Below are 23,924 nucleotides of genomic sequence, written 5' to 3' on the forward strand. Positions count from 1 at the left end.
GTAAAGATGTTATTGACATGCTGTCTTTTACAAAAGTAGTTATTTCATATGAGGTTTGAATCTCTCAGTATCATTAGTGCATTATTCATATATATGCCCACATCGTCCTACTCAATTACCTTCTTATTTGATATTTATATTAACTTTAGGAACTTTCAGGGCTGGGGCTTTTATTTTTCTCTTAGTGTTCAAATTACATTATGTGTTCAGTAAACTGTTGCTGAATACATTAAATGCCTCAGATTAATCACTCAACACTAAATGATAACATAATGATTAAATGAGCTCATCTGCTCCCTCGATTATGGTCAAAGAAAGTGTCGAATAAAACTTGGAATCTTAATTTTAATACCATATTTGAGCATTTCCAATTGCTCATAAGGCTATAAGTTAACTCAACAATAAAATTCCATATGTACATCTTTCAAGGGTGAATTAATTCTACCAGTCACATAATGATCAGTTAAATACAAGTACTTTATCTAAATGAAAACATTGCTTCTGGTGCTTTAATCTTAATTTTAAACAAATTATATTTTGGTTTTTTAATATGCCTCATTTATTTAAATCAACTTATTGTCTGTAGGTGTAGATGAGCTAATCTAATGCAGACTTTCTTAAAACAATCAGTGGAACACTCTTCCAGGAAAGATTAATCGATGTGATGCCCTACTTACATTCACTCAACAAGGAGGGGAGGAAGGTTTAAATAACATTTAAATAACAAATAACATTTATTTGGGAAACATGGCATGTTATATCCTCCTCTTGCTGAGTTGTAACACATCAATATATTAACATTTCAGGAATGATCTGCAGTAAAGAAATCTGGTGATTAAGCAGGGCTTGGCATATAGCAGGTTCTCTTTATATGTTTGATAAATGAATGAACTTCGTTTAATCTATTTTTTCCCAGACTTGTTTGACCATGGAACTCTAGTTTTTTCCTAATAATATCTCACAAGGCTATTGTTTGATAAATAAGTACTTTAATAAAACACTGTCTTAGCAAGAAATGGAAACAACCTGTCTAGTGATGGATAAATGGATAAAGAAAATGAGTCTATATATGTTTAATGGAATGTTATCTAGCAATAAGAAGAAGGAGATACTATTTGCAACAACATGGATGGACTTCGAGGGCATTATGATAAACTAAGCCAGACAGAGACAGAAAAATAGTATATGGTATCACTTGGATGTGAAATCTAAAAAAAAAAAAAATCCATAGAAACAGAGTCAATTGGGGGAAATGGGTGATATTGATCTAAGGATACAAATGTTCAGTTATAAGACAAATAGCTTCTGAGGATCTAATATACAGCATGGTGACTACAGTTAATAATACTGTACTCTATACTTGAAATTTATAAAGTGAGGAGATCTTAAGTGTTCTCATCAAAACAAGCAAAACCAAAAAATGGTAACTGAAGTCACGGATGTGTTAATTAGCTCGACTGGGGCAATCATTTCACAGTGTATATGTATATCAAATTTTGACATTGTACATTTTAAATATGTACAATTTTATTTATCAATTAGATGCCAATAAAGCTGGGGGAAAACACTGTCTTAGATATTTACTAAATATTAAATGCTAAAGTCTGAAAAAGATTTTAAAAAGTTAAAGTCTTAGATAATAGTTTAGCAATAGCTGCTAGTAAATGCTAGTATATAGCGTCTCTTGATAGTGAATGAAGAAAATATAAGTTTATACCATTAAATACTGAGCCTACTCACAAAATAAGTTTATTCACTGAAATTCTCAACCCAGTGATGCTATCCTCAGGTCAGTTCTAAAGTCATTCTGGAGACTATCCAGTGGGTTCTGAGGTTCTATGCCCTGGAGTTTTTCATGTTTTTCTAATTCTGAAAGATCTGTCTTCTGTACAACTGAGGGGTTTCATCATGAGCATGATAGTCCTGCCCAGTACACACATTTATTTCATGGAAGATTGACAGCCATCAACCTAGAACACTTTTGAGTTCACTTATATTAGTCTTTACTTTTAATACATATTTTTAAAGTGCCACAAAATGACATTTTTGTAAGCACGTCACAAAAACTGTGATAGACTATATGAAGGGTATTTGACTGACTATATTGCAAAACGAAAGAAAGCTCTGCCACCAAGCAACTGTGATCTTGAACTCCATGTGTTAGACAAAATAGAAAAAAATCTCTGTGCAAAACTGTATCTACCAGTCTTACGCTTGGTAACAAATTACTCTATCAGCAGAAGACCAAATTATACACACCCTGCAAGCTACCATTAATATACCTGCTATAAAGTTAAAGAAAATGAACACTGTTGATTAGGCAACGTTTCTTAAGTCAGGTGTTCACACAGAGTTTAATGAAGCCACTTACTCTGCAGGGTCAGGCTCATGCTGCGCTCCACTGCCCCAGCATCATTGGTAGCTACGCACGTATAATCACCGGCATCTTCATTCTATGGAAATAAGCAGTGTTTTATAAAAATGTGAGCCTACAGAATGGGGCAAATAACTTTTTCCACCAGGATGCTAATATAAAATTTAATTTTTGAGAAGGGGTTGGAATGGAAATAGAAAAACCTACATTATTTTATATCATAAAGGGGTTTAAGAGAAAAGAAAAAGAAGAAAAAAAATCCCATTCTAAGTTTTCAAAACAGCTATTCTTGCTCTCTGGGAATAATAATTGCTAGGAAACCAAAGCAAAACTAACATTTTTTATAACCTTCTATCCAAAATTAGCTCACTAAAGAAAAATGCCTACTTTCTTCTTCTAGATATCTTAAAAAGCATTAAAATATTGAGGACAAATTAACAAATATTGAGACTTCCTAATGGGGGTTATTAAAATAAATTAAGGATGAACAAGGTAAACTAATTTACTGATAATGGTGAATCACAGAATATAAGTCACAATATTATAAATATGTGGTATAAGGGGTGCCTGGGTGGCTCAGTCAGTTAAGTGTCTGGCTCTTGATTTCAACTCGGGTCATGATCTCAGGGTCGTGAGATTGAGCCCTGTGTCAGGCTCTGCATTGACAGCACGGAACCTGCTTGGGAATCTTTCTCTCCCCTTCTCTCTCTGCCCCTTCCCCACTCACTCTCTCTCAAAATAAATTTTTAAAAAACCTACAAAAATAGTACTATATGAGTTTAGATTTGGTGACTAATTCATCACAGATTTTGCTAAAGTCTTGTGAATAGAATTTGTTAACAGAAACACTAAGTAAATAAAGGAGAACTAAATTGCAGGAAGTAGAGGAGGGTGGGAAAAGGAAGACATGTTTAATTGGGGGTGTTATATAATATCCAAATAGAAATTTTCAATAAGAAATGGTAAATGGGAACATTTCAGGGTTGGAGATAGATATCTAAGTATCTGAAACTGTGTGGTGAAAAAAATTAGTATTAGCATTAATATTGGTATTAGAAGAATTACCAATGGCTTCAGAAGTAGCAATACTTAGATACAGAAGGGGGAATGTGGTAATGAAGAAATGTGTTACAGCAGTTAAAAGTAGAAATCATCTCAAAATTGAAGGGACAATGAACAACATCACATTGAAATGAAACCCAGGAGAATGAAAGACTAAGAGTGATTCATTGGATTAGGTGATTAAATATTGTATTTTAATTATTATTTCAATTAATTCTACAATGCATTAAAAATCACTCATATGTAATCTAGTTGAGAAATTTTTAGATAAAATATCTCATTCACTTGGCCCTCAAATTAGAATAACTTAAAGCAACACTCATTTTCTGAATTACTGAAGCTTTTGGAAGGCTTGATATAGTTATTGGCCTTAGAGATGAAAGTTATCCTATATTTTAGTTGTAGTTATGTTTGCAATTCTTCAATTTCTGTGTTCTGAAACAGATTTGAGGAAGTTATCTAATGATGCTAAATAATAATGGCTCAATGGTTGGGAACAAAGCAAAATTATTTTATTGCTTATATTTCTGTGAAAAGTCTAAAAATAATCAATTTGAACCATGTTTCAGTTTTCTATAAAAACCCATTGATTCAGATTTTATGATTTAAATAGGAATGCAAGAGGAACTTTTTCCTTTCATGGCACCTACAGAGAGGGATTAATTGTGGCAGTTAAAGTGCACATCAACGATTTCAGCGTGACTTACTACAGTGCCATAAATGGCCAAGGAGCCATTGAGAAGTTGACGGATTCTGTGGTTAATTTCAATATCCACTCCTTTTCTGCTCCATTGGATGGTAGGGGCAGGATCTCCTTTCACTTCACAATTCAAGACTGCATTACCACCAAGTGGCTCAATCCAATTAGAAGGGTAATCACCTTTGAAGACTGGAGGTTCTGGGAAATAACAACAGATAATTAATTGTAAGTAAAAGGAAGCTCTGATAATTTATTTGTGATTTTGACCTATTTAGAAAGATAGTGAAGAAGGGAAAAGCCACTTTTGAACACCATGAATTTTCCAGAATCAACTGCTCATGCTAATCAACCAGATAATTTTGTTAGTTTCAATAATCTAAGCAGATGATTCCATTTTGTACCAAATGATCTCTTTGCTTACCTACTTTTGAATTGAACGTTGATAATTTTTTATTTCTTAGGAATGTGCACATCTGTGAAATAGGACTAGATGGATTTAATGAACTGAAGTTATATAAGCAAGCAAAATGCAAACTATTCATTGTAAATAAGTGATAAACTAAAAATAGGGCATGCTTACCTACCTTTCACATAAACAAATCCTATTGCCTTCACAAAACCAACACTGTTCTCTGCGGTGCACACGTAAGTACCCGAATCCTCTTTTGACACTCTTTCAATAACAAGTTCACTGTGTCCATTAACACTGTCAAAGTGGGCTGAGAGAAACAAGTTAGGAAACGACATAAATGCCTCTAAGTAACCTAGGAAAAGAATCACAACAGCTCAATATTTTGCAGGTTGGATTTATGAGCTGGTCAGCAGTTGAACCAGAGATCTCATCATGACATTGGAGAAGAAAGCCTTTTCCACAGATTTATTCCTCTGAGCTATTGGCTAGGTCTAGAGACACTTGTTTGAAGAATGAAAAAAACAGCAGAAGGAACAGGAAAAGAGAATGAAAACAAACATCCTTTAAAATTATTTTAGATTTAAAGTACCTTTTCATCTCAAAGCATTGCCTAAATCTGGCTCACCGTCTCTCCAGGTTTCAAAATCTTTCATTCAGACATATGACATTTTCCATTTCATTTATCTCACCACCACTTTTCCTCCCAAACACTTTATATCAAAACATGAAAATGTTTTCAGTTGTAATTCAACTGACTTGGCAGGTCAGAGGGGAAATCATGAAAAACATATGTTGGTTAGGTAATAATGACAACATGATTAAATTTGTGATAATTTAAACTTCTCCATAAATGGTGATGATATAAATATTTATGAAGGTAGTTATAATATTTGGAATAGAGTATAAGGTAAACATGCTAATCCTAAAACAACTGATACTAAATAAGATTCTGATTAGACCAGCCAATGTCTAATTATTTAGGTATGTTTACCTTGCATGCTTTCCCCCAAATTATTTCAAAAGATTTCATTCTGCTGAATATTAAGTGGAAAATTAGGCTTTAAAAATTTAAATAGCTAAATTAGTATTATACCGTCAGAAAACAGCACTGATTAGGTTGTGGGTTTTTTTAAGTGATAAATTGCATTTACTTTTAAAAATAAATTTATTTAAGTTTTAAATATAATTTAGTGTCAAGTTAGTTAACATACAGTGCATACAGTGTGCTCTTGGCTTCGGGAGTAGATTCCCATGATTCATTGCTTACATATAACACCCAGTGCTCATCCCAACAAGTGCCCTCCTCAATGCCCATCACCCATTTTCTCCTTTCCCCCAGTACCCCCATCAACCCTCAGTTTGTTCTCTGTATTTAAGAGTCTTTTATGGTTTGCCTCCCACTCTGTTTGAAACTATTTTTTTAGACTCTATTTTTCCTAAGTGAGGTATACTATTATTATTAAGGTAATATAGTTGATGAATTTCAGTCATTAAGATCAATCTTTTATAACAGAAAAACTCAAGCTTGTTATTTCTTTTCTAGCAAGACATTTATTAAATGCCAATAGTGCAGTATTTTAGAATTCAATTTTGGGAAATGACCACTTCTTATTACTGATGATGTCTTTGTGCTGATGACAAAGTCTAACAAATAAGGAAACACTTGTCCTCCCAGAGAGGAGTGCTCCGGGGTTCCAGGCACTACCTTAACATGTAGTGCACATAGTGACTAAAGGATTTCTGCATAGCTGATCTACATTATAAGAGAGGCTAACAGATGTTAATTCATACAGCAAGAAGCAGAGTTCTCCTCTGTAAAATTAGGTGAATCTTCAGCACTCTACCAGTGCCACCTTAATCCATTTATCAGTGATGAAGGAGGTCCAGTGAGGGCAAATTTAGGTACCTGTGTATACCATATTGTCTTCTCAGGGAGGAAGGAGATTATTTTTAGGTAAAAACATCTACTAATATTCTAAAATATATGGTCCTGTGATTACCTTATCCTTTCAAAAGAATGAAAAAAGAACATATATACTGGGTATAGGATAAAATCCAGGCAAAGGTACATATTTTGCAGAACTTAAAGCAATCAATTTTTCATGTAACTTTTCAATCAATTCCCACAGCTAAAGGAAATGGAGATTGCTTCAGAGTTCTTTATGGGTGCATTTATTTACTTGTTAAGAATTAAATTACCAACCTGGGATAATATTGTTATTGAAGGTCCATGTTAACTTGGGCAATGGAATCCCAGTGGCTTTACAGCTTAATCGTAGCTGTTCTCCTTTATTTAAAGACACATCTCCAGGAAGTTCAGTAAAAGTGGGGAGAACGTGCACCGTCACACTGACCATGTGTGTATCTTCACCTGCAGCATTGTTAGCAACACAGGTATAGGTGCCAGAATCCTCCGGCTTAAATAAAGAAAAATCATAGTGTTTAAGATTACATAATCTTACATCATATTACATAAAGGACATAAAATTGCATAGCTTGGTTCCCAAAGGAGCACTCTTATTTAAAGGCAGTTTAAATTTCCATCTTGTAGTCTGAACCATCTGGCTAGCTTTTGCACAACATAATTTAAAATGTGTAAGAGTTTAAACAAAAGCCCATACCTTACAGAACTACAGCATTTTACAGTAATAAGATCTCAGAAAACTGTACAAAAGTTCTAAAGTTTACTAAACATCAAGAGTACTGACACTCCGCAAACTACAGATAAAGAACAAATAATTTCATTCTTTCTTTTTTAATATAATTTATTGTCAAGTCGGCTAACATATAGTATATACAGTGTGCTCTTGGTTTTAGGGGTAGATTCCTGTGATTCATCACTTATATACAACACCTAGTGCTCATCCCAGTAAGTGCCCTCCTCAATGTCCATCACCCAGAACAAATAATTTCAAAGGCTGGTAGCATCTTGACAGCATAGCTGCTCTCTTGGTAATGTGGCACCAAAGACCCCCAAAATTATCACAGGAAATAGAAGTTTCACTTGCTAAATCCACCGGCTGGTCTTGGCACTCATCTTACTAGATGTCCTGGCAACATCTGACACAATTTTGACCCCCTTTTCTTCTAAACCATGTCCTCACTTGGCTACCAGGCTACCCCGTTCTCCTAGTTTCCTTCCCACCTCACTGGTGGCTCCATTTTCAGCTCCTTTTCATGGCTTTCCTTTAACATTAATGTTGTTATGTTGGTATGTGGGAGAGCTCAGTCTGGTCCTCTTTTCTTATTTGCACTTGGTTCCTTAGTGCATCCAGTCTCATGGTTTTAAGTGCCACCCATATGCTGATGTATACGAGTATTTGCAGCCCACATCTTTCTTCCAAAGTCCAATTACACTGAAGTTCCCATTTCACCTCTCTGCTTGTATGTCCCAAAGGCATCTCAAAGTCATGTCCTAAACTGGACTCCCAATTTCCCTTTTACCATCCTGTTTCACCTGTAGCCTTTCACCATCTCAGCTGATGGCTATTTTGTCCTTCCAGTTGCTAATGCCTTTTGTTCTCAGACATTTGAGTCACTTGTACTCTTCTTTTTCACACTCTACTCGCAATCTACCTAGGATATCCTAGAATATATGCAGAATCCAACCACTTCCCACCTCTTGTAGGCTAACAGAATTTCTCATCTGAGTCTAAACCATCTCATCTGACTCCAAACCATCTTCCCAACAGGTGTTTCTGCTTCCACTCTTGCCTCCCTACCGTGTATTCTTATTATAGTCGCCAATGTAGTATTGCAAAAACATGAGGCATTTAATAACATTGCTCCCAGTCTCAAAACCTGCAATGGATTCTACTTTATTCAAAGTAAAACACAAAATTGTTATAATCTACGAGACACTATATTATCTGGCCTCCATTTTTTTTTTTCATATCTTTCTTCTTTTGTTCTTCTTTGCTTTTACTGGTCTCCTGTTCCTCCAATGTATCAGGCATGTTCCCACCTTATGTTTCTTCCAGATATTTGAGGGAGGAACATCCCAGTTTTATCTGCTTGTGATGCTCTTCCCCCAGATATTGGCTTGGCTAACTCACTTCAAGTTTTTTCAAATGTTCCCTTCCCAAAGGAGATTTACTCTGACTCTCCTATTTAAAACTATAACTAGGACCCCTCCAAACTCTGATCCCTTATACCTTGTTCTTCTATTTTTCATAATACTTATTTTCTTCTATGTATATTGTTTATTATTTTAATTGTCTATCTCCCTTCTCTAGACATAAATTGCATGAAGGCAAGGATCTTTTAGTCTTTTGTTTCCTGATGTATTACCAGTGCCTAAACAGAGAAGCTATTCAGTAAATATTTGTTGAATTAATGATTGAATGCTTCTGAGTGCATTAAGGCCCATGGTAGACTTTTTCCTTATCTTTTAAAACGTTTAAGAGGGGCAATCTGGTGGCTCTGTCGGTTAAGTGCCCCACTCTTGATTTCAGCTAAGGTCATGATCTCATGGTTCGTGAGATCGAGCCCTTTGTTGGGCTCTGCACTGACAGCACAGAGCCTGCTTGGGATTCTATCTGTCTCCCTCTCTCTCTCTGCTTGGAATTCTCTCTCTGCCCTTCTCCCACTTGCACGTACATGTGTGCACTCAAAAATAAACATTTAAAAATATTAAAAAAATTTTTTAATGTTAATTTATTTTTGAAAGAGACAGAGTGTGAGTAGGGGAGGGGCAGAGAGAGAGAGAGAGGGAGACATAGACTCTGAAGCAGGCTCCAGACTCTGAGCTGTCAGTACAGAGCTCGACGCAGGGCTCAAACCCACCAACCGTGAGATCATGACCTGAGCTGAAGTCAGACGCTTAACCAACTGAGCCATCCAGGCGCCCCTGAAAATATTTTTAAAATATTTAAGGGTATATATTGCTTTGCACTGAAACATTAAAGAATTGATTGGAAATGTAGCATAAAAACTGTAATCACTAACTGTAGGTACAATCTAAATTTGGTTGGCTGCATACTGTTGTTTTTTTTTAAAGGGCAAACTGGAATAAGCCATATTCCCTGTAAAAGTCTTTCCACCTCCATATCATTTAACTGTCCTTAAATTCCCAGGTTATGACAAGTTTAAAATCAAGGAGTTTATAAAAGTGAAGCACTTAAAAATCGAGTGTACATACTATTCACAAATAGATTTCTAGTTATTATTTGTGTCTTTCATCTGGTATTTAGAAACTACCTTATTGTTATTTTTTTAACGTGTCTGAGTCATTATCCCACTAAAAGTCTAAACTTTGCTTTCTCATTTAATTCCTTCAGGTCTATAAATGCAATTGGAGGCCCAAATTCAACATTCTTGAGCTTAGAGGTAATCCCCATTAAAGATATTCACTAGTTTACATTAACAAATTTATACTTATTTTATTCTAAAATTCACATTTTTAACTCTTAATATCTCAGAAGCTAGGGTATTAAAAATACATAAAAATTGATGATCTTCTCTAGTTTATTTAACTGAATTTTTTTCTTTCTTAGTGGTACATAAAATAATGGTACATCTTGTAACTAATGGAAATTTAAATCTGAATAAATACAACTTTTGCTGGCACATGTGGTTGAGTTAGGACTTAGTGACACAGCCTATTACTGGGATTATTTATGTGGTAATCCCAGGAGTCTGAGTAATGGCTGAAATTATACTATAAAGTTAATGTGATCAATTTTGTCATTTTAATCTGTTCAAATTTAATTCCACAAAGATTTTATAATGGGGCTTAGGCATTTTGAAGGGTAATGAATAGGAATAAAAAGGTATATACAGAAGCTCTGAAAATGATTCACATTTGTTTCGTATTTGGTGCCAAGTATTGATACTCTCAAACCACACAGTAAATGTTTTAAAAAGTCATGTAGTATGCATATATACAGAATATTCTTCCAGTGGGCTACCACTGTAAAACTAAGATACTTCTCATAGCTACTATTCTGTAGACTGGCTAAGTGCCACCTAACAATATTCAAACATCTCAGCTTGCATAGATGGATCTCTAAGACTTTAGTTTCCTTGTCAATGATAAGAAAGGGTTATTGAAAATCCTGAAAAGAACAGAAAAACTACTTTTTATTATTTGCTTAATAACACATCAGACATTCTTATATCTCTGTTCTTCTAATCATTCCCATTCATGGTTACAAACACAGAATATAACAGAGGCACTTAGAATTTTTCCTGATAAATAGATTTCCACAAAAATAAAACCATTTTAGAAGGAGGTCATTTATGAGTTCCTACTATCTGTTAAATATTATTCTTAAACCTGAGCCACAAAATGAAACATGCATAAAATTCATTTTTTGGCCTGAATATGTAAGAGTATTTTTCTTTTGTTATTAAAGAGTATATTTCCAAGCTAAGCTACGAAAAGAAAAAAGGCGAATTACTAATCTGGTTTAATGTATCCATTCACATCTATTAAACTTACCACAACATTTTCCAGAATAAGTTCTCCATAGGGCTCAAGAGTATACTTTCCTAATAAGTTAGTTAAACGAACATCGTCTTTTTTCCAGTTGATTGCTGGTGTGGGGATTCCATCAGCCACGCATGGAAGAATGGCTTGTGAATTCTCATTGACCGTATAGTGTACTTCTGTGCTTCGGATCCTAGGTGGTACTATGAAGAGTTTAAAAAAGATAGTCATTCATGATGTCGAATTCAACAGTATCCTCATTCACACTGAAAATCAGCACACAAAAGACTCTTTTGGGGATCATTTTGCCGCCAAGTAGTAAAATAAAGTCTATTAAGACATTGATTTGTTTGTTATCATGAAAGATGCCTACAGCAAAAACTTTAAGGGATTTGAATTTGTTGAATATATTCGAAATCAGTTTCTGAACAAGTGACATAGAACTAGATTAGGAGTCTTTAGCTTTTATTTGGCTTCTGAAGTTTTTCTTAAGTTTCTTATTATTGCAGTGAAGTAAAACAAACAAACTAGAGCAACAAAACCTCAAAATGCATCCATGATTGGATAATTACTGGATTTGTATCACAGACATATCGTGAGAACACACTAATAAAAGTCACCAGTTGAAAACACCATAAAACACTCCCCCCATATTGAATGTCACGAAGTGCTACAGAAAAAAAATTTATTGCAGTATTTCACATGTGTTTCAACAATTGCAAGTAAACCCAGGTCAAGACATTTCAGCTTTTATACTGTCACAGAGGAAATTTTTATAGTGATTTCAGAATTCTGTGCAAATACTTCCTATTCCTCAAATTACTTTGAACTGGAATTTAGGCAATACAGAAAGATCAATTGACTATTTTGTGTACTAACAAATACCTTAGGGGACTTGGAACTATGACATTTACTTCTAAAGAAAAGGCTTTAAAAGTATGTGGATCCTGAGAAACTTAACAGGAACCCATGGGGGAGGGGAAGGAAAAAAAAAAAAAAAGAGGTTAGAGTGGGAGAGAGCCAAAGCATAAGAGACTCTTAAAAAATGAGAACAAACTCAGGGCTGATGGGGGGGTGGAGGGGGGATGGGTGATGAGTATCGAAGAAGGCATATTTTGGGATGAGCACTGGGTGTTGTATGGAAACCAATTTGACAATAAATTTCATATATTTAAAAATAAATAAATAAAAGCATTAAGAATACTTGGCTTAAAAAGTAAAAATACACCCCACCAATGAATTTTGGAATTATTCCAACATATCAGAAATAGATTAATTTTAATGGCATTTTAAAAAGTGACAGGACAAAAGTTGTATTCAGCAAAAATTATTTTTTGATTATATGAGTAAATATATAAATCTTATATGAATGATTATATGCACAAACATAGATAATAGGGAAAACAAAAATGCATTTTGCTGAATGGAACATCGTAAATATTCGATTCATTTTTAATTAATTTATACTGTATTTTTATTAGCTCCTTTATCCTGGTTTCCTAGGGGCTGATATTTCAAGTTTGCTTGTGGTTACAAAGTTGCAACATTAGTATATTTACTTCAATTCATTCTTTTTCAAAATGAAAATGTTAAGGCTATGATTTTATATTTGATTTTAACCCTGGCCTACACACCATACATTTTGATATATAGACTCCTTATGTTTATTATTTTCTAAATAATATGAAAATAAAAACATATTCTTTGACCTGCTTGTTAACTGGAATGGTATTTTAAATTTGCCTGGGGTTGAGGTTTTGGCATTAAAAGATTTTTACATGTTTCTATCTTTATTGCATTGTGGGCAGGAATTGTGGCCTTATTTTTAAATCATATTAATGACTGTTTTATTGTTTAGTATATAGTCAATTTTGGTAAATTTTCTACAAATATTTAACAAGGAGAACTATTATTTATTTGAAGCTAAAGAACTAATGTGTGTTGATTAGTTCAGTTATATTAACTGAAAGCAGGTATAAACCAGTGGGAGTATTTAGAAAACTCAGAAATGCTGATTTAAAAATTGGGGCTATTATTTATTTATTTATTCAATTAAAAATGTGTCTATTTGAAATCACTACTTTAATGCTGAAGTTGTAGAAAATTCAAATACACCTGAAAGATAAAAAACAGCTTTCACAAATTTTTTTTAAAAAAGAAAAAAGCAGAAACTCACCATTATAAGAATTACCTCTAAAAACAGCAGTTGAAAAGAGTTTGTTTCCTAACATTGATATCAATAGGTGGTCTATCTTTAGTTTAAAATACATTAACAACTAAAATATTTCAATGCTGATCCTTAGATATTTTGTTAGTTGTCTGAATACAAAGAAAGATTTTTTTTCTATTATAAAAATATACTTGTAAATATTTTGCTACTTTAAAATAATGAATCAAATAGATTTCCAACTCTCATTAGGTTCATACTATATTTATAATGTATCTCACGTGGTGGTTAGTTTTGAGTCAATATCATTTGCAACTTGAGAAGTAAAGCAGAATAATCACAAAACACAAATGGATCCCATAAATAGGATCAGTAGCCAAAGTATAAATCCCAATAAGCATAAGATGAGGGGATTACTGGCAACACATTAATTATTTTGGCTATCTTAAGGAAATCTTTCTCACACACATATAATCACAGCTTTTCTTTTGCCCACACAAATAACCAGAGCCTACATATTAGAAAGGTAAGTGTACCTACACAACCACACACACACACACACACACACACACACACACACACACCACTTTGGATTACGGGTTTTGCATGGCTATGACTTTCACCCTATCTTTTCTTGGCGGTCTTTTCTCTTTGCCACGGCAATGTAGCAGATTGAAATAATGTCAAACAACCTACCATGGACAGTGAGCTTGGCGCTCGTGCTGCTTGATCCTGCCACGTTAGCTGCCATGCACGTGTACTGGCCAGCATCATCAGGCTGAGCAAATGCTATCTGCAGGGCCCCAGAGCTGAGGATGCGTTGGCGGAGTGATTCCATAACTGCATGCCCATCTTTATGCCAGGTAATATCAGGTGGTGGGAGGCCATCTGCCTCACATGGTAGGGAGATGGGTTTATCCACAGCAGTGGTATATTCCTTTGGATGAGGGCTAATGACGGGAGGAACTAAAAGATACAAAGTTTATCTTAAAAGTATACACTATGGTATTACTCCAGCAAAGTGAAGTCACACTGAAAAGAAACAAAATCCCGACTTTACCGTATTATCATTGAAGGATCACTACACTGTTTTCATTGGCAAAGAAAATTCTTTGAGCCACTTTCAGAAAATTATTCTCTACATAGTTAATAAATGTAAATGATAATCAATTTTAAATGAGGGCATAACTATATGTTCCTGATACTACATGCCTAGAAAATAGAAAATTTAGGTTGTGTCAACAGAGGCATTTTCTTTAACATACTGTATTATGTGATTCACTTCAGCTATCTAAACTTTCAGAATAGACCCCTTCAAGGTTTAAAAATCATTCCACTGCTGAGAGATACTTTTACTCAAATATTTCCTACAGTGGTTAGTGTCTCAAATACAGTGGCCACATTTAACAAAGTACTGTTTGAATGACTGAATAAATAAATGAATAGATCATGGAAAAGAATTATACAGATAAAACTATTCCCACTTTTTCAGAAAGCTATGGAAGAGCTTATGATAAAGAATTCTCTTCCTAGTGATTAGAGTAGGTTGATTACCATTTAGGGATTGGCCTGGATCTTTTGTTGAGCCTCAAAGAAATATTAAATAATTGTGAGAGAGCAATCAAACACAAAGGAGGAAAAACTAGTCACAAGTACACAGGAAAGAAAGGAGAGGATGACCCACCCGTGTCACTGAAAGTCCAGAGAAGTGACAAAGTGCCGAGGACAATGACAGTAAAAATATCCTTTTAAGCATGTGCAGACAAAACCCACAAACAACAAAAACTACTACCCATTCAAGAAAGTTGAAGAGAGAAGCAAAGCCAACAGTATTCACTGTTACCATATTCAGAATGTGTAGTGGAATCACAAATGAGATCTCAGAGATCCACTGATCCAAGCAACACTCTGTGCATGGCAAGTCCCGGAGACCTAGAACTATCTGCTGTATCTCCAGAGGATATGGAGATGTGGTCAACCACATAGAGAACAAATTTTAAGATACACTACTGGTGGTGAGTAAAATAAAATCAGCAAGTTGTGAAAAAATACAAATAACCATATTAAAATCATTTATATCAGCCAACATTATTTGGTTGGGCTTGTATTTGCTATTATATACTGTTTCTGCAAGAAGAGAGATTTGGTTCAGAATTTTCATGCCTCTAAAGCATGCAGTTATTTCTGGTTGCTTTTGAAATGTTGAAATGCTATTAATCACCTACTGTGTTTCTTTGTCCCATAACTGCTCAGATTTTAATCAATTTTAATCAATTAGTGAAGGAAAAAAACCCTCCTATATGGAACTGTTCTTTCCATGATCTCCATGTTGCCAAAACCAATGAATATTTATTGGTCCTTATCCCAACTGACCTCTCACTCACATTCAACAAATTGTCCACTCCCTTCTTGAAACGATCTCCTCTCCTAGTTTTCATACGGCTTTCCTCCAACATCTCTGCCTGCTCCTTTGTATTCTTTTCTAGCATCCTCTCTTTCCTCAGACTGTTTCTTAAACAATGCACAGTACTGGGTCTTTGTTTTTAGTTCTTTTCTGTCCAAATTCCGATCCAGTCTTGTGGGCTGAAATACACTGATTACTTCCAAATTTATATCTTATACTATACTTCTCGAGCTCTGGATCCATAAATATTCAATTCCATTTGATATCTCCACTTGGATTTCTAATAGTTTCCCACCTCTAACAGGATCAATCAGGAATCATGTCTTCCTTCCTCTAAAACCTGTTCCTCCCCTTGCACCTCCCCATGGCACTATCATCCACTCACTAGCTCAAGCCCAAAGTCCAGGAAACATCATTAATTCTTCTCTTTTCCTAACCTCCAAAATCTGATTCATCAGCCATTCTGGCAGTTACATCTCCAAAAGTATCTTATCCATCACTTTTTTCATTTACCCCTGCAATTTACAGAGCCGCTCCCACTCCCAGCCTGTAACACGGTGCTTGGAGGACCCAAAGAGTTCCTCCAGCTCTAGCCTTGCCCCTTCTCTAAACCAATACCTACACAACATCAAAAGAGATCTTCCTAAAGCCAGATAAGCAACATGGTTAAACCCTTAGAAGGCTTCCCACTGCACAGAGAAGAAAGTACAACCTTTGTGTGGTCCCTCTGACCTTCCATGCATTGGCCCGCCTTCTTTTCGGACTTCCTTTCCATTTTGCCAGGCTTCTCCTTCTTCACCGCTCTCCACCACACTGGCATGCTTCTTTTCTTACTCTTTCCTCCTTTGGGGCCATTGCACATGCTGCCCTCTCTCCTGGGGACACTCTGCCACTTTTGCACGGCTCATCCTAGCTCATCATTCAGGTCTCAGCTTAAATGGTACCCCTTCAGAGAAGGCTGCTTCTTAAAGCCCACTTTAGCCACTAAGGTAAGGTGGTCCCTACGTTTCCCCATGATTCCATCTCAGCCTTTTTTTTTTTCTGCTTAACACGTTAGAACTTATAATTATTTCATTTATTTGGTAGTTTAGTTTTTTTCCCTTTTCCACACTATAAAGGAAGCATCATGTCTGTAATGTTTAATGTATTTCCACTTATTATTCCAATAAATATTTATTGAGAAAATGTTGAAAAATATAAAGAAATTAGATTTATGATGTGCAGTTAGGTGAGCTTTACTGTAGTCATTAATTCATCATAGGAAAATCATACTATAAGGAAATTCAAAATCAGCTAATGCAAATTCAGTAGCTCAGAACCTGCCTCCAGGTGTCTTCTTCACTCACAAAAACAATGTATGCAAATATGAATATTGTGTTCAGAAAATAACAGTTAAATGTGAAAAAAAAACCCTGCTTTGTCTACAGAATAATTTTTGCCTGTCAAATTGCTTAACTGTAATTATGATTTTTTTGTTTCATGATTTTTTATTTATGACTTGAAAAATTATGATTTGTTTTTGGAGTGGGTATTACAATGTAGTGTTTCATAATGTACCCAATGCAGTATTTTGGAGAATGGTTTTAAAAATCACTTTAATTATGTGCCACAATGAAACAGAGTACCACATGGAAGTTTGTAGAAGTCCAAAATTACTCTGAGATGCCTCAGTTTTCTTACACAAACAATGACCCTCCCCCCAAATCCCCAAACATTAACTTTTCTCCTTCATAAGAGTGATAGAAAAACGCATTGTATAATGTAAACTCAGAATGTTGACAACTATGGCAGCATCATTATTTTAGATAAATGAAATGTGGCATCCATCGTTACAAGCATCTTTGCAATGAAGACATAGAGATGAATTATTTAGGTACCTTGAACATTTAATTTGATTTTGCCTAAGGCTGTACCAGCTGGATTCTGAGCCACGCACATGTAAGTGCCAGCATCTTCTCTGACGGCTCTGGAGATCTGCAAGCCGCCACTAGGGAGAACTGCATGACTTTTGCCTGCATTGCAATTGTGAAAGCAGGGTAAAAATAATTTTTATTAAAAATTCTTTTCATTAAAAGATAATACTGACTTCTGAATTATAAAACACTGTTTTTTTTGTGATTTTCTTGATATAAACACTGGTAGGTACCTGAAGCGATGACATTGATGCCTTCTTTTTGCCAAGTAATGAAAGGACTGGGTGTCCCTGTTGCCTCACATGGTAATAAAATTGGATTGTTTACAATGACGTCTAGTTCACTTGGCTGAGGCTGAATGACTGGAGGCTCTGTAAGAACCAATCAACAGAGAAAGCAATGGCACCAGTTAGTGGCAGGAACATCTAAAGTAGCCATGGGTTAAACATGCCCAGATTCATATTTCCAAATTTTTAGTGATCTGCTTGTGCTAGGGAGAAGAAAATATTGACCGTATTACATTTTTTTGAGTCTTGCAACTGTAGGCAGTTTCCATTAGAAGACTAGAAGCAGGGGTGCCTGGGTGGCTCAGTTGGTTGAGCCAGGTCATGATCTCAGGTAATTATCTCATGGTTTGTGAGTTTGAGCCCCACATCGGGCTCTCTGCTGTCAGTATGGAGACTGCTTCAGATCCCCTGTTCCCTCCCTCTCTGCACCTCCCCACTTGCTCTCACTCTCTCTCTCTCTGTCTCTTTTAAAAATAAAAAAAACATTAAAAAACAAAAAGACTAGAAGCAGGAACAGATTACAGCAATTCAAGAAAAAAATAACATAGGGGTTGTTTTGTGTGGTTTGTCATCTGTAGGTTTTGTGTTTTTTTTTTTTTTTAGTCTTTTGACTAGTACCTATCAATCTTTCATATTCCCAAGATATTACCAGGTTTCATAACTCTAGAGAGTACATCCATCCCTTCAAGAATAAACATGACTTGAAGAAAAAACAACAAGCTTTTAATGAAAAGTAACCTTCATACCATGGACACGAAGGGTCACGTGTCGATGTGCAGAACCAGCTGCATTCCTGGCAACACAAGTGTATTTTCCAGCATGGTTGAACTGAGTGGCAGACATTTCAATTGCTCCTAAAAAGAAAAAAAGTTTTTATGCACAGTGTGTCCATTTTTTCTGCAGCCATTTTTCTGGTTCAATAAACTAGGTTTCTCTGATTTTGTGTTTTTGTCCCTATAGCACAGTGGTGCTTGGCTTATATGCATACTTGCATCCCCTGAAGTGCCTAACACAGTGCCTTTTGGTTATTATTAATGACTTCATTTAGGCAAAATTTACAACCATAAAATTCACCCAATTAAATGTACACTTCAATGATTTTTAGCTTAATTACAGCTACATGGCACAACTATCACAATCTAATTTTTAGAACATTCCTATTACCCTAAAAAGAAATCTCATCCTATTTACAGTCACGTCTCACTCCCAACCCCAGCCCCAGGCAATCGCTAATCTCTTCACATTCTCCGTATATTTGCCCTTTCTGAACATTTCATGCATTTGCAATCATACAGATGGCTTGAGTCCGATTACCTTTGCTGTGAGCAGAGTTTGTGAGTTTCATCTGTTGTAGCATGTGCCAATTTTTGCCCTATTTTTTTTGCTCTATTTTATTGATAAATAGAATTTCATTATGTGGATTATCCATATTTTGTTTATTCATTCACCAGTTGGTGGACATTTGGATTGTTTCTCCTTTGTGTACTGTGCATAATGCTGTATGAACATTTGCATACAAGTCTTTGTGTGGACATATGTTTTCATTTCCTAGGAATGGAGCTGCTGGGTCACATGGTAACTCTGTTTAATATTTTGAGAAAGTTCCAAACTCTTCTCTTAACACAATACCTTGTGCTGAAGGGTACTTCATTTCTATTTTATAATTTTAATTGCTACCAATCTATATAGGTTTCTGAGACAGCCAAAATACTTTGCTTTAAAAGCCAAGTTCTACCCCGCGAATGATCTTTCATTATTTCCCTTCTATTGAGAAAATAAATTCCCTTAGAATAATATGCACAGATGCATAAACCCCAGGATGTTAGTTGCTACTTTAGTTTATCTCTAATGCACCCTCCCAACTTAGGGGATCAGCTTTCAGAAACACCAGTGTGAATTACCTATATTTTCATTGAGGTGAATTTTTTTTTCTCTTTCAATACATAAACTTTATAAATGATGGCTGCTACCACTCTCAAAAATTACCCATCCTAGCACTTATCACCCAACCTTCCCTACCTACTCAATTATAAAAACCTTGAAAACAAGAACCCTCTTAGTTTTATAACCTCAGAAACTCGGTGGAGTCTCTAACTTATTTTAGGCATTAAATGTTTGTTAAATGAATGGAGATTCTTTTTGGCCAATGGAGGGAGTATTGCTCACTCAAAAGCAACCCATGAACTTGTAAAACCTTAGCATCAGTAAATATGGACATAAAATTCCAATGATCATGATTATATTCAGTTATTGTTATTTTGTTTCCAGATTTTTTTTCTCTCCTGTTCTCTAATTCCCCTTCCCACTCTAACTGCCTTTCCCCCCAGGTGCCTAAGTCTAGGAATGAAAATGTATTTTATTCTTTTATTTGGGTACCAAAAAAAGGCCAGGTGAAGCCATCTATTCATGATTAATCTAATCATAGATGTGTAATCACTGAACTTGGCCTTACCTGATGACAGAATTCTATAACCGTCTCCCCTGGGAAGTAGTCTTATCCCATTTTTTGTCCAGTGGATTGAGGGAAATGGAACTCCCGAAGCAGTGCAAGTAATCACCGTTGGGGCGTGTTTGGTTACCAGGAAGTCTGTAGGCTCGTCAGCTATGGAAGGTGGAACTAAAACAACAATAACAAGAAGAAGAAAGTACACATTTGCAACTCTTCCAGATTTCCAAACTCTTATCATACATCTTTCTTTTCCTACACTGAAAGTGAATGTTAGGTAAGTGGAAAAAGAAGCCCTGTTGTAAGGTAGTGGAATGATGAAATGTATGATGATAGTAAGTATCAATCCATACAGGAAGCCAGTTCTACCTTGGACAGTGAGATCCACAGTTCTTTTATCCTCTCCGGCATCATTTGTCACAGTGCACTCATAGGTTGCAGTGTCATCCACAGAAGGGGAAATAATTACTAGTGAACCTGAAGAAAGGAGCCTAGAAGAAATATTTCAAAGAAATGATGTACTATATATCATTTTTCATAAATGTTGGTTCAACATGGTACCATGTTGTGAATTGAGGGAAATGGAATTCTTTCCTCATGTTAAAATGAGGAGTCTCTCTGATACTTCATATATCAGACTTTTTTATATGGGCAATGGGTTAACAGAGCCCTAACCTTGAGATTTATAGGAAGCAGCTGGGTGGATTGTTCGAAGAGGGCATCCTGCATTTTCTGAATGCTTCTATCATGATCAACCATGCTCTTCTAAGTGAAATACAGTAAAATGGGCACACTGATGATAGCTATTGTTGATTGAGCATTGAATACATTCTGGCACCATCTCAACTGTTTCACATAAACTATCTCTAAATTTCACAATAGCTTTGTAGATTGGTACTTGATTATGTCCATTGATGGACAGGTAATTACAACTCTGTCTGTCTTGCATGTTTCCCTCCTTCACATGTCTCCTTACATGTGCTGGACATCTTAGAGATGCATAGTACATACGTCAATAAGTCCTTTTCCTAATGTCTAATCAATTAAAAACTAAAGTGATCTAGATCATTTCAAATATTTAAGAGTTTTAATAAATATACATATATTATTCTAAGTAAATCTAAATAAAATATCTACTTTCTTACTGCAAAGTGTGTGCTGATGGAATAAAAATGATTTGATTTAATGGGAATACATTTGACATGCTTTTTTATTCAATGGTATTGTATATTTTCCATATAGTGTATATCTTCAAGTCACTAGACTCCTGCTACCCAAAGAATAAAAGGGTGAGAAAGAGAGAGAAACAACAGAATTCCAAGTGAAACACTCCTGTTTTCATATTTCCTGATTATCAGAATTATTGTCAAAGTAGACCTATGAGAACATTTGGCAAATCCTTTGACGAGGTATCTATCCATTAACTTAATTGAGATACAATAAATGATGCTCATCTTAAATATCAGAAATTCCTAGTGATTTAGAGGTTAGCTTTTAAAAACCATACACTGTCATATTATGAGCTACTGGAAGTAAAGCTGGGAGAATGCAAAAAATTGGAGAAAATGGTATGTTCCCTCATGCTATCAAATACCTAAGGTGTATTTCAAGGTTCAGAATTTTATTTTTTATTCTATGGCTACAGCTAGTATTAATTTTACAGAATAGTTTTTCTTTTATACCAAATGATGCTTTAACTTTTTGTCTTTATAAAAATCTAAAAGGTGCTAAAAAATAAAGCAGAATAGGAATCTAATCTTGCAGATCTCTCTGACCTTCATTCATAAGGTTTATGAATGGAGAAGTTGAACCTATAATTCAAAAAAAGCTTTTAGGTTGAAAAACTAATTTCACATTAAGAAAAAATATATACTCTATATACTAGCTAATTCCTCAAACATGTATAGGCTTCAAACATGTATGTAAAGGCTGTCCCCATTGTATGTATATATATGCTGTCCCCATTGATAGAGATAAAATGTTAATTCTTTTTAAAATAATGTTTCTAGGGGTGCCTAGGTGTCTCAGTTGGTTGAGCGTCCAACTTTGGCTCAGGTCATGATCTTGCGCTCTGTGAGTTCCAGCCCCGCATCGGGCTCTGTGCTGACAGCTCAGAGCCTGGAGCCTGATTCGGATTCTGTGTCACCCTCTCTCTCTCTGGCCCTCCCCCGTTCATGCTCTGTCTCTCTCTGTCTCAAAAATAAATAAACGTTAAAAAATTTTTTAAAAAATAATGTTTCTAAAAAGTAGGTGGGGGTTTTCAATTAAATTATTCCTTACTAAAAAAAAAAATAAAAAAAAATAAATTATTCCTTACTGGGGCGTCTGGGTGGCTCAGTCAGCTAAGCGTCTGATTTTGGCTCAGGTCATGATCTCACCGTCCATGAGTTCGAACCCTGCTTCAGGCTCTGTGCTGACAGCTCGGAGCCTGGAGCCTGCTTCAGATTCTGTCTCTCTCTCTCTCTCTCTCTCTCTGCCCCTCCCCTGCTTGCACCCTGTCTCTCTCAAAAATAAACAAATATTAAAAAGTTAAAAAAAATTATTCCTTACCTGTATGAATTCTGATTTTGATCTACATTAAGAAGATGCCCATTTTTCTTCCATTTGATTGATGGTTTTGGTATCCCAGTAGCCTCACAAGCCAGAGTAGTTTGAACATTTACTGTTACAGTTATGTTGGTAGGACCCAGAGCAATGGATGGAGGAACTAAAACAAAGTCAACAAATAGGAGGGTAACACATTCAGCAAATAGTATGCCACCTGAAGTATTTCTGCCAGACTGAAATTAATCACTGGTAACTTGCCCCCTAATCATGAACTTGATCAGGCTCTGTGAATTTAAATAGTGTTGTGATGGTGCTAGCCACAGTGAGGAGAAAACACGGATCTTGACTGTTCGCAATAGAGTGTGGTACACTCGCGTAGCCCCGGATATCAAGGTCTTTATGATCTCACTGGTTTAGGCTATCAAAGAACATTTAACCCAAAGATTAGATGTCATTCACAGAAGTATATTTACCATGGACCTGTAAATCTATTCGCCTGCGGTCTGTTCCAGCAGCATTGGTAGCCATACACAAATATCGTCCAGTGTCTGTGACATGTGCTGACTGGATATGAAGGAATCCATTTTCCAAGATGGAGTATCTACAAGAAAGATCACAAGTGAAGTCCCCGGAATCAGCCTTTTCTGATTATTCACATTTTGACTGAGAGTATTTTACAAGACTTATAGTTAAATCCGTTTTTTATGGTCTTTTCCTACTTTAGAAATTCACAATACCCTGGGTGGAAAAGGGGGATATTCTGCAAAGATGCATAGCAGATGGACTTGTGCTCTTGGAGGAAATGTAATCATTATGTTTTTGGACATAAGCCTTACGATTATGCTTTTAAAATAGTATGTGTTGATTCTCATATAAAGATGAGGATACTAGTATTAAATATAACAAGACCAAAACAATACATTGGAAAAAAAGATTCAAGAATTTATATTTCAGTTAGTACAGTATTTTTCGTCCTTCTCCAGAACTGTTACCTTGCGTGACCTGCAGATAGAACAGCTCCATCCTTTCTCCATGTTACCCTTGGGGTCGGCACACCCCCAGCAAGGCACTCCAATACAGTCGACCTATTTACGTGAACGACAAGACTCTGGGGGCCGCTCTTTATGTTTGGAGGAACTGCGCAAGAGAGGTATGTGGAAAACTTCATTCACATTAATAACA

General features: G+C 35.6%; 1 protein-coding gene across 1 annotated transcript in view; it reads right to left on the bottom strand.

Annotated features, from left to right (window-relative positions):
* Nucleotides 1-23,924, bottom strand: part of HMCN1 (hemicentin 1) — a 464,244-nt gene that overhangs the window by 44,391 nt on the left and 395,929 nt on the right. Inside the window, exons 73-86 of the mRNA XM_015543796.2 lie at nt 23,735-23,879; nt 23,216-23,343; nt 22,746-22,902; nt 20,565-20,686; nt 20,202-20,366; nt 18,496-18,603; nt 17,696-17,833; nt 17,427-17,561; nt 13,842-14,111; nt 10,991-11,181; nt 6,752-6,965; nt 4,721-4,855; nt 4,144-4,334; nt 2,372-2,453 (exon numbers count right to left, since the gene is read on the bottom strand). Coding sequence (XP_015399282.1) covers nt 2,372-2,453; nt 4,144-4,334; nt 4,721-4,855; nt 6,752-6,965; nt 10,991-11,181; nt 13,842-14,111; nt 17,427-17,561; nt 17,696-17,833; nt 18,496-18,603; nt 20,202-20,366; nt 20,565-20,686; nt 22,746-22,902; nt 23,216-23,343; nt 23,735-23,879 — 2,181 coding nt within the window. The remainder of the gene's footprint in view (nt 1-2,371; nt 2,454-4,143; nt 4,335-4,720; nt 4,856-6,751; nt 6,966-10,990; nt 11,182-13,841; nt 14,112-17,426; nt 17,562-17,695; nt 17,834-18,495; nt 18,604-20,201; nt 20,367-20,564; nt 20,687-22,745; nt 22,903-23,215; nt 23,344-23,734; nt 23,880-23,924) is intronic.

The sequence above is a fragment of the Panthera tigris genome, chromosome F3 (genome assembly GCF_018350195.1).
Source record: "Panthera tigris isolate Pti1 chromosome F3, P.tigris_Pti1_mat1.1, whole genome shotgun sequence".
Taxonomy (NCBI): domain Eukaryota; kingdom Metazoa; phylum Chordata; class Mammalia; order Carnivora; family Felidae; genus Panthera; species Panthera tigris.